The sequence below is a fragment of the Strix uralensis genome, chromosome 4 (assembly GCF_047716275.1).
Source record: "Strix uralensis isolate ZFMK-TIS-50842 chromosome 4, bStrUra1, whole genome shotgun sequence".
Classification (NCBI taxonomy): Eukaryota; Metazoa; Chordata; class Aves; order Strigiformes; family Strigidae; genus Strix; species Strix uralensis.
The window spans coordinates 84,480,117-84,495,358 of NC_133975.1; the positions used below are offsets into that span (position 1 = coordinate 84,480,117).

General features: G+C 40.9%; 1 protein-coding gene across 11 annotated transcripts in view; it reads right to left on the reverse strand.

Moving 5' to 3' along the window:
* The window catches only part of MAPK10 (mitogen-activated protein kinase 10), a 189,550-nt gene that overhangs the window by 38,438 nt on the left and 135,870 nt on the right, over positions 1-15,242 (reverse strand). The window contains exon 9 of one of the 11 annotated variants that reach the window (XM_074867546.1): positions 2,786-2,857. The exons of the other annotated variants lie outside the window; for them this stretch is intronic. Within the exon in view, the coding sequence (XP_074723647.1) occupies positions 2,786-2,857 (72 nt within the window). The remainder of the gene's footprint in view (positions 1-2,785; positions 2,858-15,242) is intronic. 11 annotated transcript variants of the gene reach the window in all.

A 15,242-nucleotide genomic window follows, 5' to 3' on the forward strand; every position in this document is an offset into this window, starting at 1 on the left:
GGACACGGTTGGCTTTCTGGGCTGCCAGCTCACATTGCTGACTCACAGTCAGTTTTCCATCCACCAACACCCCCAAGTCCTTCTCCTTGGGGCTGCTCTCCATCCACTCCTTGCCCAGCCTGCATCTGTGCTTGGGATTGCCCCGACCCATGGGCAGGACCTTACACTTGGCCTTGTTGAACTCCATGAGGTTTGCACAGACCCACCTCTCCAGCCTGTCCAGGTCCTTCTGGATGGCACTATCTGTCAAGCATATGACTGACAGTGCATTTCTCATGAATATTCAATCTTCCAGTCTCAAAACTGCTTTTCACATTTATGCATAAAAATTGACACAAATTAGTATTAAATACTCTCTTCAAATCACAGTGTGGTTGTGAAATGAAGCACAGTCTGTGAAGAAAAAATTACTGATAACAAATTTGGGTACATTGCCAGTCGTAACCCATTTTACACCCATTTTATGTTGAAGAGGAAGGGATTTTTTTAAAGAAACATTTCTAATTACTCTTCCTCCTCTGTATTTAAATACATCCTTAAGTATGCTGCCCTCAAGCTCTTAGGGCTCACAGTCCCTGCTGATGGAATTATACAGCTGCCCAACTCCATCGCACATCTGAAGAAATAATCTTTTTTATAGAAGCACTAAGTATTTTCTATGCAGATTTAAGGAAGAAGCTGCCAAGAGGTCATCAGTCTCAGCAGGCTGGGTCTGCCCTTGCAACTTTCTGACTGGTTTTCAGCTGTACAGACGGGCACAGGAGCAAGAAGTGCTGAACCCCTGCCAGTGTCTGCTCAGCAGCAGGGGAGAGGGAGGGGAATGGATTTGGAGGAGAGGTGGCTTTCATGAGAGGTGCTCAGCCGCCTGAAAGAAAGCAGCAGCATCGTCTTCTGTTCACAGAATCAGCACTCATGGAACAGCAGAAGAAAAGCAGAGCGGTACATAAAACACAGTGCAAATTTAGCAACGTATTATAAATACAAATGAAGAATGTGAACTCAATTACAGAAAAATCCCAAACAAATCAGCAGCTGGTAGTGCCAATTTCTGTGGGGTTATTGCAATTATAAACAGCACATAATGGTTTAATTATAGAGGCTTTGCATGATTTCTTTTTAACAAATATGCAGCTGTGTCAAAGAAACCAGTTTTTGAAGTGCTATGTAAGACATGTTCAATTCTTTTGTACTTACTTGGGGATTTCTTCAAACGATATCTTACAAAACGTTAAGTCTATTAACATAAAACCAGTTCCGACTACAACGCTGAACTATGCTAACCCCCACACTTCAATTTCTCACTCCATATTCGCAGAAAACACAAGCACAGCCTGGGCCAAATCTTCATGGAGCACAAATAGGTCCTAATGCTTTACATTAACACATAGAAGGGAAAGGTTTACTTTCACATATGCAGATGAGATGTGCTCCAGATCATATGAAAATGCATGGGAATTTTACCATTCATTTCAGTATGCATATTCTCATCCAACATTTTGGCCAAAACACAAATCAGAATCTTCCTAGACAATGCTGTGAAAATATTAATGACATCATTGCCTACCTTCCTTTCTTTAATGCTCTCCAGATATTACTTTTTCCACATTTTAATTAAAATATTGAGCCCTTTAAAGTGTGAATGAGGCCAAAAGTGAAGTGCTAAACTGTTTTAGTAAACATGTATAAACACACAGACCTGTATATAAGTGTACAGGCACACACGTTCAGTGAAAGTTACATAAAAATGAATAATGCCTGGAAACTCCTCTGTTTAAATTAGAAGGAAAACTTGTACACAGGTCACCTCCATTTCTCATTTGTGTAATCCTATGGACCATGAATTGCTGGAGTTAGACCAAGCATGCACAGAGCTCAGTTGATGTGCACAAGAAGAAACCACTTTCACAATCTGATAAATAGTGGAGTGTATATATCAAAGCTTTAATAAAGCATCAAATAAAGTAAGAATTATGGTTGCCTCAGTCCTGAATGCAGAATGGTCTCTAAGGAAAACCTAGTCTGCTTGGACCGCTTGTCCACTGATTTAATGCCTTTATCTATAAATCACTTCTTATTGATGTCAAAAATACATTCTACTTTCACATAATAGCTACACGTACTTAAATAAAGCATGACAGACTGAAGTCCACTACAACAGTTTCCAAGGAAATTCGCAACCTTTTGAGTCATCAAATTGCTACAAAGTTAAGTGATAATTTTAGTCTTGGGAACCAGAAGTTGTCCCCAAACTGAAGCCATTTCCTACTTTCCTACTTCAGTACTACTTGCAGAGCAAACAAGTGAAGAAATAAGCATTTCTAAAAGTCATGTCCAAGTTAATCATACCTTCTTTCTTCCTAAAATACAGAACCTCTTACACGTCATCCTGAGGTAAACAGTGTGTTGTGCCTACCATGCTACAACCTGAACTTAAAAACCCTGCAATTTATGAAACACCCCACACCCCCTGCCAATTAATAAAGAGACATTTATAACAACAAAACTAAGAACAAGTGGTCACTGGCTGCAGAAAGTGATTCTGATGAACCACGTAGGACATTATTTTCCATCTCCTTATACTACACTTGCTGTGGTTTCCACCTAAGGCTTTTACTGAGAGGTAGTAATGGTTTATTGACATTTTGGTTTCCAAGGATTTTGCAGCAGGACTTAACCGAACTCTTTAGGTAGAGTACAAATGACAGCACTAGTCTAGCGGGAAGGGGCTGAAGGGGAAAGGGTTGGAAGTACCTACTGAGGCCAAAACGGCTGCTAGGAAGGATACGATCAGTGCCAGGAAACAACACAGCACCTTTAATCATTTCTCCCATGATGCACCCTACTGACCACATGTCAACTGAAAACAAAAATGAAATGAAGGTAAACAAGAAAACAGGAACAGAACAACAAATAAATGAGAAGACTTATCCAATCATGCTATAGCACAGAGCCTGCAGCCCACACCGCAGACACAGACCTGCCTTTCGCTCTCTGCAGATGCTTTTCTGCAGTTTTGTGACAACGTAGCAGGGCTGAGAAAAATTGACTCCAACAGTTTTCTTTACCCCAGAGTGGATGAAAGACAATACTATTAAATACAGAAAACCAAGTGAGACCCAAGGCTGGCTACTGTGTCATAATACAACTTTGTAATTAAAATTTACCAATTAATTTTGGCTTTTTTAAGTTTTCATTTGCATTCATTACATAGGTTTATACTGCTTTAAATTGTAAATGAATGCTGGCCTCTGTAATCAATGAGGATATGCAAATTGCTTTTCCTTTATCCTTTCAGTTACCAGAGATCCATGCATATTTTCACAAGCTGAACTGCCAGAAACCACAAAAGGAACTTGGATCCTTGTGAAGACATATCCACCTCCTATTCAGGAGTATGAATAGAATTTGTTGAGATCATTGGACTCCAATAATGCTTGCTTTAGAGACCATTGGCTCACTTCCACTGAATCTCAGTGAAGCCAGCAGTCCATAATAACAGTCTTGAGAATCTCATAAGATTTCCATTTGCCATGGTAGGAAATGGTGATTTCTAAATAGGACAGTTGAGACACAGAAGCACTAAGCTGTACCTTCTGTGTTGAAATTCAGAGCAAACCCATGAACTATTTACCTCGTACAGAGAAGAGCAGTTCAGCTGGGTCAAACAAAGCTAACAACAATTTACACTGGAACACGAGATGAAAATCAGATTCCTTATATCCAGTACGGGATTAAGGTGTTTTTTTCCCCCATACCAATACCATGAAACCGCATTACCTCTGCTGTCCTTGCTCTATGATAAGTCATAGGGCATGGAAGCAAGAAGAGGGGCAGACTGGTCTCTCAGGGCCAGAAACTGTGGAAAAAAAGTGAAAGCATCGTGCTGCTTAGTTAAATTTACTCTTATAATTTCATATTGAGCAACAGTTTAAAGTGGATTTGACTTTGAAGGCAAATGTCCTATCTGTGAAAATCTTTACATGCCTGGGTCTAAGATTCCCTGTTGCTTTATTTAGCATATGAAAAGCTTCATCACTACATAATAAATACATCAATAAACAAACAAATAGATAAATAAAAGGCTACTTGTTTGGAAGCAATAAGCAAACCTAGAGATGCAAATTACTGCTGTTTTCATCACAAGCTAAATGGCATGCAAAATATCAGGAAAAGGTAGAGCAAGCAGTTGTTTGTTCATCTGTTATTAATTCCTTTTTATTTTCAGAAGCTGCCTTCTGACATTACTGCTCTATGCTGTTCTCAAGAGCACACACACAGAAGTTGAACTAGTGACTGACTAAACTGTGAACTGTGTAAAGCAGAGATGATTATTCTCCTCTACTCCTGAGGTTTTGGGAGGGAAGCTCTTTGAAAATTTCCAAATCAGAAGAAGAAAAGATGAACATCTGAATACGACCAATGTCCAAAGAGAAAAAACCTGTGCCTTCTTGACTGCTGCCTCTTTTTCCTCTCCTGAGCCAATGAGAAATAAGTCAAATTGGAACGCAGAGTTTCACTACATGTTTAAGAAGAGTAGTTAGTTGGAGGTTAGGATTTTCAGCATATACAGCAGCAGCTGTCAGAAGTCCCAGTTAAGGCACTGAGGCTCGTGCAAAGCTCCATAAGGGACTGCAGTACAGAAACCTAAGCCTCGGTCCTCAGTTTCATTTGGTCCAACATCCACCCAGATGTAGTCTGAGTAATTTTGGTTGTACAAGCATCAGAAAAACAAAAAAAACACAACCTCTGAACATTCGCACTCAACTCCAAAGCACTGAAAATTCACATTTGGTTCAAGGTTTTTTCCAAATGCAAGATATTCACAGAGACTGGCAATGCTCCAACAACACATGGAATATCCCTAAGCCTTAATCAAATGCAGGCTAACTTATAGTCACAGAGACCTCTGTGTAACTCTAGGTAAAACTTCAGTTTAGCAGCAATTTGCCTTGATGTTTTAGGATCACATGAAACAGTGTTAAGGAATTAAACCTAGAGCTTTTCATGACTCTCTGAAGTGAAATTGCTGAGATTTGGGTAGCCCTTGATGAGAAGCTCCTTCTCCATTAGAATACCCGTGTCCTAGATTACTAAGAGTAGGAGATTATTTAATTTGTTCAAAATTTCTACAAACCAGATTATTACACAGAGCGGCTCTGAAATGCATTCTTGAGTGTGTACATATACTTCAAAATATGAGCGAGTTTTCCAAGGACACCAAATATCTCCCTGGCATAGCCCACCACAAACAACGTGCAAGTGTTTTCCTCAAAAAAGGAAGTGTTTCACTTATACAGCAAATCTTAACCTCTGGTCCATCTCCTGGTTCTGATTCCATGCCGAACAGTGAACAAATACCCTCTATAGTAATTGTGTTATTTGCTGTCTTGGAAAACATATGGGGAATCATCTGTCTTCCACAGGAACTTCCAAAATCTCCCCGGGGGCTTGAATAGAGTTTGGGAAGGCTGAACAGAAATTGCTCTGTTGCCACACATGCATGCCCCCCGTCCCCCAAACCTGGTCCCCCAAACACAGCCCTTGAGAGGGAAGGTGACCAGAAGAGATGGTGAAGAGAGAAGGGAGAGTTAGAATGGAAGAACATCAATAAGACATCCATCTGTTCCTCTTCGTGCTTTAGTCTCACATACTTCCTGACCCAAATGAGTGCTTGCTCATCCTTCCAGGTTTCAGATTCCCTTCAGCAAAGGTGCAGAAGGGTCAGGAACTATAGAACTAGTCAAAGATGTTTCTATACGGAAAGGATCCAAGCTAACCTTCCATGGACACTTCCCTTGTAACTTGGCTGTGGATGCAATTTTTTTTTTTTCTGTTTCTGCAGAAGGCTGCTCCTACCATGCTGGATGAACTGGAAAAAGCCCGGGTGTCACTCTAATACTGAAGACACCACAGTTCGTTTCCTTCCTCACTCCTTCATAATGGCCCTGCAGTCTCCTTCTGCCAAACTACAGGTTCTCCGGCACTTGACAAAACGCAATGAAAGAGAGCCCATAAGGAAACTGCCCTTGCTAAAACTCCTACTGAGGTGGTTCTTCAGACCTACACTCAGTAAGCTCCAGTTTTCACTCAGGGAAAAACATGACATTCAAATTAAAATTCATGAAATGCATGCCACAGGAAACTCTGGAGACCAGAGATGCAGGCACAGCTGAATGAGCTTTGTTACCTTTCCCAACCTCATGGGCTAGTTCACACTTTCTCTCTCTGACCAGAGCATTAATGAGAATGCCAAACATTCACATTCATAATAGCTCCGGTTTTAGCTCTGCAAGCTGAAAAGAGATGATCATGTCTTCAAAACTGACTTGGGAAGACTATGATAGACATATTTATGAAGCAAACCATGATACCTGATTTTATTTGTGTAAGTGTAGGCCAAAATATTTAGCACACAATGCTGTTTCCCAGTGGCTGAGGTGCAAAGTCTAGTAAAATTTCAAGGCAACTGAGCATGCCTGTCACAACACAGTGAGCTTCTTTCTCCAAATCCTCCTAAAATGGAAAGAACCCTAGCTGTGTAGGACCTCCCTTTACCTCCATCTCTGTTGTTGAATGCTCCTGCAGATTTGCAAAGGCCTGCTCTGATGAACTATTTCTACACCCTTACTTGAATTTTCAGGAAGAAAAATACAGCGGTCTGTGTTGGACACTGTAGCTTGTTTTTACTGTTTCTTTTCTGTTATTTCTATGCAATAAAAAAAGGACAAATTGGCAATGAAATATTCTATATCGTATAATGTCATGCTTAGTATATAAATGAGGGTTGGCTGGGAAGCTGGGGCTCTTGCTTCCGGGATTGCAGTTTTCGGAATCATCTCTTCTCTGGGATCGCTAGCTGGGAACAGGCTGAGCATCAGTCGGTGGGTGGTAAGCAATTGCATTGTGCACTACCCATTTGTAATTTTTATTATTATTATTGGTCTATTTTATTTCAATTGTTAAACTGTTTTTATCTCAACCTACAAATTTCCTTACCTTTACCTCTCCAATTTCCTCCCCCATCCTCCAGGCAGGGGAGGGTGAATGAGCAGCTGCATGGTGCTTGGCTGCCGGCTGGGTTTAAACCACGACAGCCCTTTTTGGTGCCCAGCATGGGGCTGGAAGGGTTCAAGATAACGACAGGTTTGATTGGAATGTGCTAGATGGAATTTATAGCTGTTATTGCTGCTTAGCTATTCATTGGCAGGCTCCTGTGTTTGTCATGGGGCTTGCTTGCCTCATTCTATGTTAGTTTTGTGTTCATTTGTGTCTGCCTTTTGCTTTCGTTGCTTGCTGTAGCGCTGTACTGTTGATCATATTACTCTGCTGTGCCTGGGAACCTTCTGAAAACCACAGTGGCGATGCGCCTGGGCTGGCAGATGGCCAGGGCATCGCTGGTGCTTCTGCACTGCTGTACTGGACAGGCTGGAACTTGAGTCGAAGGGACTGTGACCCGTGGATGAGTCCACTCAGGAGCAGGACACCCAGAAGCATCTGTGGCCATGGGTAAGCCCACGCCAGAGCAGGTACATCTCAAAGCATCTGTGGCCATGGTTATGTTTGCGTGGCCCAAGGATAAGTCCACACTGGAGGAAGTGCATCTCAAAGCATCTGTAGCTGTGGATAAGTCCATGCTGCAGCAGGCACACCTTGAAGCATCAGTGGCTGTGCGTGAGGTCATGCTGGACCACCTCAAAGTGTGTGGCCATGGATAAGTCCACAACAGAGCAGGTACACCCTGGGAGGGACTGCAGCCAGGGTAAGGCCACGCTGGAGCAGGTTCACTTCTGAAGGGGCTGTGGCTGTGGGTAGGGCCACGCTGGAGCAGGTTCATCTCTGAAGGCATTGTGGCCCATGGAGAAGGCCACACTGGAACTCAAAGTGACTGTGGCTGTGGATAAGTCTTGTGCTGCAGCAAGTATATCCCTGGAGAGATTGTGGCTCATTGATAAGGCTCCCCTTGGAGTAGGTACACCGCTACGGGACTGTAGTCTGGGGATAAATCCAAGCTGGAACACGGGCAAGGGAAGGAGTTCATTGCAATGTTAAACCCAATGGTCTGGTCCAAAGAGGTCAGGGATGGAGATTGTAGTGGAAATACCTTTAAATTGTTGTAACACATGATCTGAGTTGCATGTTACAGGAACTACCATAGCAGGAACCACCTGAACCAATGGAAGACAAGCCTTACAAGAACCAGGGTAAATGCAGCAGTGACCCGACCTGAGCGGGCTTTGGTGCCCAGTAATTCCACCCAACACACCACCTCTCCTGTCCTGAGCAACCACCATAACAAACGGAGCCCAAAATAATGGACTAAATGAACTTAGTGGACATTTTGTGGTCATTTGTGGACATTTTACAGGGGTGGTCCATAGACTAGGGGAATGCTATCTGTGTATTATATCAAAGGGTGGGAATGGGGATGGTGGGTAATGAGGATGTACTGGATAATGTGGGTCCTGAACATCATGTAAATGGTATGGAATAAGGGGTGGAGAATGTGCTGGTTTTGGCTGGGATAGAGTTAATTTTCTTCACAGTAGCTAGGATGGGGCTGTGTTTTGGATTTGTGCTGAAATGAGTGTTGACAATGCAGGGGATGTTTTAGTTATCGCCGAGCAGTGCTTACACAGAGTCACGGCCTTTTCTGCAGGCTGGGGTTGCACAAGAAGATGGGAGGTGACACAGCTGGGTCAGCTAAGCCCAACTGACCAAAAGGATTTTCCATACCATACGATGTCATGCTCAGCATATAAAGTTGAAGGAAGAAAAAGGAATAGGGGGATGTTTGGAGTGATGGTATTTGTCTTCCTGCGTCACTGTTACACGTGGTGGAGCCCTGCTTTCCTGGAGATGGCTGAACACCTGCCTGCCAATGGGAAGTAGTGAATGAATTCCTAGTTTTGCTTTGCTTGTGTGCACAGCTTTTGCTTTACCTATTAAACTGTCTTTATCTCAACCCACGAGTTTTCTCACTTTTACTCTTCCAATTCTCTCCCCCATCCTGTGTGGGGCTCAGTTGCTGGTTGGGGTTAAACCACGACAGGTTCCAAAGTGTTTGAATATTGTATTATTGACTTCTAATTTACTACCTGCAACTGAAGCTGCAAAATCACTGTAGAGTACAACTACTCTTCTGACAGATTCTAGATGGAACCAAAAGAGAGTTGCCACAAACATCACAAGTGTGATGCTTCAAACCAACGTATTTATTTTCCTCTTTCTTAAAAAAATTTCCGTGAGTTCCAACTGATATGCATCGTGCCTTTTTACGACAAGCTGAGCCATCACTCTCTGGGATTCAGACTAGCAGATGCTCACCTTCATTTGGCATAGACAAAACTGATCTGCAGTAGACAGACAGGTGCCAGAGCCTGGCCCACCTGGAAAAATGCAGAATGAAGTATGAATCACACATCTGTGCTCTTCCTCAGAGGTTGGCTCTTAGGTTGCAGTGCCAAACAAGTGCTGAAAAACTATTGTTTTTCCTTGGGAACTCATGTTGCGCTGTCCCTTTCAGAACAGCAGAGCTTGCAGAGGGACTGGAAGGGTTGTCACAGAATATTAAAAGGTACATGTATATTAAGAAAAGGCCATGGGAATCCTGAGATGCAAGCTCAAGAATGAGTAGAGGCACGAGGAATGACTCATGTCCTTTCCTATCATAAAAAATCATTGCAGTAAGAGAGACCTATGGAGAGTCTTGCCAAGGAATGTGAAACACGCTACACAGCATCTAACAGACAGTAACATTTAAAACATGTTTTGCAGATCCTGCAGTTGCTAGCTTCAGACCCTCTTTTTATCTTAATTTAAATTTTGACTTTGAAGCATCTCTTTCCAGGTCTCAAAGAACATTCAGGTACACTCATTTTACCTCTTCCAGCAGGAATCCAACAGGTAGTCTCTCCTGCTACAATACAAACAAATTAGCATATCATTTAAGTGTACTTACATATTTTCACATCTGATAAATGATATGTGATTTTGAGTGTGTTCCAGTCCTCTACCTTGATCACAACTAAATACCGACATGCTCTTGACAGAAGACACTTCAGTACTCTCTGTTTTGTCTACAAGTTCTAAATTCTCTGCTTAACTGTACCGGTGAAACTCAACTCAAATTAGTACAGTTGCCATCAAGCAAAAGCTGATAAAAAGCATAGAAAGGGGGAAAAAAAAAAAAACCAACCCAAAGACATCTGAGACCATTCAATTTTCATCAGTGCCTGAAAAGGCAAGTAACTTGCCTCGGCTGAAATTCATATGAGGCAACAGTGGGTGTAGCACATATCTACACCTCAACACTTGGCCACTTTTGAAACTGCACACTCAGACCCATGCTAAAAATCTTTAAGGTGAGCGTTGGGAAACGAGCAATGGATCATCTTCATTGTAGCGGTTGGGATCCACTCCAAACACCACACAGATCACAGACAGGATGGAACTCTTATACTGAGTGCAAATTGCACTAGGCCTGAACTAAAAAAGAAAGAGAAGAATGGCAACAGCCAAATCATCTTCACAGCTACGTTGAAGTCTCTTTGAGACAGACATCATCTCATATAAACAAACCTCCCCCAATAAAATCATCATAACTCAAACACTTGCTATATACTCAGAAAAATCCTGAGTCCAGAACCAAATACTGTATGTATAGGGAGGAATCATCCAGCTGAACAAAATCCAAACGTAGCCATCAATGCCATTGTAGCTAACAGACACTTAAGCAGTAGGCTAATGTGTACCAGCTGATCCAACCTGGACTGCCAGACCAGCCATTTTTAACAGTCCCTTAAATAGTCCTGATGCTAATTGTTGGTGTTGGTTTTGGTTTTGCTTTTTTCAAAGACAAAACAAGCCTTAAGAAAATGCTACTGGGAACATGAGAAACAACAGACTACACAAAAGAAAAAGTGCAGATGTTTATTATACTGAAGTTTAAAAAAAACCCCCGAAACACTAGGATTATATCCACTGATAAACACAGATCATATTTCAAATGCAAAGATAAATTCTGCTAATGAGTGGTGGAAAGGCAACATCTTTTCCTAAAAGACTTTCTTGATTCAAAATTTTTTCCCTAAGGCAAGCAATTTTTTTCCATATAAATTCCTGGGAAAATACAATAAAATACTCTGTCAGATGTTAGAGAGCATCTTTTAATCTCACTACTCTCAAAGACAGCTGCAGATAAAGGGATTTTTGAAAATCTGGCTACAGGAAACATTAAATTAATCTTTTAATGCTTACTTCTCTTCGCAATACATTTTGGATGCTCAGAGCTACACAGTATGAGTTTGGGTTTTTTCCTCTCTTGCTATCTTAATGACTGTCTTAGACTCTAAGCTGTTTGCAGTAGGAACTCTGTTTTCCGTATTCACCACTGTAATCCAGGCCTCCAAACTTAAGACACTTGGGTGTTATCACAAAATATTCCTATGACTAAACCACTGTTTCCCCTTTGATCTGCTGAAGGACTCACACATGAACTTGCTAGACAGAGTACCATCCTTTACACGCCTCCCCACTACTGAAGAGAAATGCTCTTTGATTGCTTTATTTCCCCACTAAGTCATGTATGCCTGTGGGACATCACTGTGGCCTCAGCAGCTCAGATCCTAACAAATCTATCTCACTTTAAGGCATTCAGACCATTTTCCCTTCTCTTAAAAAAAATTATACAGAAATACATTCCCAATCCTTAAATTGAAATCTTATGAGATTTTGAAGACATTACTAGGTAGAGCTGAACACAGCTCTGGGGAAAGTCATGGAGTTTTCCAACATATTTCCAATGGCATTCAAGAGTCTGGGCAGTTTTTAGTTGCTCACACTCTTTCTGATTTAACTGAGACAAGAGTGGAATAAGCATTGAAGAAGCTTTGAGAGAAGCTCAAAAGTGGGCTGCAAAATCCTACCAGAACTTGCCAGGAGTATTTTGGTCTGGAAATCGACCAAAAGGTGGATTTCTTCTCATGAGGGTCTGACCGACAAAGAAGTTTCCCTGACAGTTTTCTGAAATTACTGCTTTAGGTGAGTTACAAGGAACAACGGTATCTGCTATGCAGTTTCTACCCAGTACTCTCCAGGAGGCTTGAGGGTGTTCTTATTTTTCTGAAAACCAACTGGCTCATCACAAACTGACAACACTTGAATGGACCAATTCTCTAGCCCTGCTGTATCTCAAGCGTCCTACTAGGTCAATTAGATTAAATACCTCAGCAATAATCACAGATCAATCATTTTCAAATATTGTTTGGCTTTTTGCTAATGAAAATAGCAGTTAAATGAATATGTGTTCAGAGAGCATTTTAATAAAGTTAAGAAATCTTTATTTTTTTGCAAATGCATAACTTACATTTATACTAACCTGGACAATTATCATATGCTGGTACCTGTAGTCTATACAGATTTCAGAGTTTTTTTATAGTAACTTAGAGAGAGTTTCTTTTTTATGTAGTTGAGATGATCAGAAATTAATCTTCTCCGTGTTTTAATTTCCATGAAGGCTTTAAAAATGAAATTTCATTTAAAGTCAGCAGGACCTAAGTGCAATGGTAATTTGGTGCAATGGTTTAGTTAAGATTAACTTTTAAAAATTTTTCTTTCCATAAAACCTGGCAGCAGCTGTGAAATTTTTCTTAGATGTATGTTGTGACATGCATGAATGTTCTTACGCCAGGCTAGAAACGAGTAAGGTCCTTATATTGATAGCAAGCACACACAGTAGACATTCTTCTGAATAACTAAAAGAACTGAAATTTTTAGTTTCTAGACAGATTTGCCTGTTTCAGCTAGAAAACCCACTTCTGGAAGGCCTTAAGGGGAAGCTTTATTGTAATATCATTCTGTGAAGTTATGCAACTGCATAAATGCTCCAGCTCTTCCTGTATTTAGGAAGCAAACTAAATGTGCTCATCAACAGCCATGGAGGGAGGCGAAATAATATGGACCCATACACAAACTAGTCTTTCTAACACTAAAAAACTCTTATTCATGGGGTCAAACAGGTTAACAAATGAGTATTGACTTGAAAATTGTCCTGGTTTAACCAGGATAGGGTTAAGTTTCCCCAGCAGTGGGGGGGAGCTCTAGCCGGGTTATTCAGATACCATGCCGACGTCACATCCTGGCAGGTCACTTTTTCCTGGCGCGGAGCGCAGTGCACTCGTGGTTTTGTACACCGTGCTTCAAACTGCTGTATTTGGTAGCTATTTTGCTCTGTTCATTGCTATCACTATTACTGTTATTGTTATTGTTGTTGTTGGTTGTGTTGCTATTGCATTGTTGTACTAAACCTTTCCTTATTTCAGTCTTGGGGCTTTGTATTTCACTCCCTTTGTGGGGGAGGGGCAGCGGCCGCGTGGTCTCAGACCCCAGCAGGGGCTAAACCACCACAAAAATGAATGTACAGATTCCATTTTCTTTTTCTTTTTTATGTTTATTTTTTATTTTTATTTTGCTTCTGCTTTTCTTTTTTTTTTTAAGCTTCTAACTCACCTGAATAAACCCTCCACTAAGACATGGTAGCAGTTATGACCTAGCCCACATACAGTGCATTTCAGGGTATGGGATTTCCAATGATTTAAAAAGTGGGACTATCCTACAATTTACACAATGTTTTCTGCATTTGTTCAAAAATTCAGTTGCTATTTTTAACTGATACTGAAATGTTAAAATGTATTTAAAAAATATTCTGCTGCTATCCCTGAATAAGACATGTCATAAGAGCTTGTTGTCACAGCCAGACAGAAACAAAGTAATTCTCATGTTTGAATGATTTTTTTAAAAACCTATGCTGTTTAAATGATATAGCTTTTATTTTTTCTGGAAATGGGCAGAAGAACATGACTCTTAATTATCATTTGTTGTTGAAAAAGGAGAGTAGCCCACTAACCATGGTGCTACATTTTTACACTGAAATAGTTTTTTTCTGTATTCTAGTTACTTATCAACTAAAAACTCAATCAGACTTCTCTCCAAATAAATTAAACAGAAATTTCCTCAGTACTTACAACCGAACCTCAACAATGCTACAGATTGTTTAATTTTTTCTTGTACATTAAAAGAAAAAAGAAAGAGGAAAAGAGCACAGTATTTGGAGGACGAGTTATGATGGTGTTTCTGAGGTGTTGTTACCACTGAAACATGGTGTGACTATCACACTGAATTACAGGTCTCGTGAATGCTGGCAGCTGCTCTGGACATTCAGATTACAGCAAAAGGTGGGTGTGTAGCCTACTCCACCTGCTGCAGGAAAAGCTCAGCACCTACAGAGTGACATCTCAAAGCTATCCAGTAATAACAAAATCCCTCCATTCATTCACGACTTCATTGTTGTGTTTTGCATCCGATAACTTTCCAGTCCATATTCCTGGAAGACTGGAAGCCAGTACAGTGTTGCTGTTTCCTCCTCAGCAAACAGGAGGTACCTGCAGTTTCCCCATCTACTTGCTCGTAAAATAGAACTGCATCTTCACCTGGCTACCAGAAAGAGCTCTGTTGTCAGAGAGTTGACAGAGCTGTGAAAGTAGGACAGTCAGGACCTGACTCTGATAAACACTACAGGAATCACTCAAGAGTCAGCAAAAAAATAATTACTTCCATGACTACATGTCTGTAAAAGCTGGGTTTTCTCCACACCAACTGCCAGTGTCTGCTGATGCCAGATTTTTATGGTGTCTTTCTGCCAACCTGCTGAAAATAATATGCCTTTTTGTTTCTGAGAGTGGAAAACATGCTATGTTGCTGCGTTTTATTCTGATGGGTAAAATACACACTACTTACACTTCCCAGCCATTGCGGGCAGGTTGCCTGGCTTAACCTGTGATAAACCAAAGCCTAAGTAAACACCTCCTCTTTTGTTTTCATTTTCTAATATTGCTTTCACCACCTTGGAAGTGGTAAAAATAATATCACCCAAGACAAGAACAAGATGGGAGGGAAATACAGTTTAATTAATGACACAGACTTCATGCAAGTAAAGGAAAGTCCATTTTTAAATCAAGAGAATCTGATTTCAGGCCAATTTGGAAACCACAGCAGATAAACGGTTGCCTTAAACTGGGTGAGTCAAATTCTTCATTTTGTTTTAAAGAAAAAAAATGTTGTATTGACTCAACTCTGAGCCCATACAGCATTGAGATGAATCCAAATCCATGATGCATTAGCAAGCAAAAGATTATGATGTCACCACAAATGTTATGAAGTCACTATTTCCAAAACATAAAAGTAGA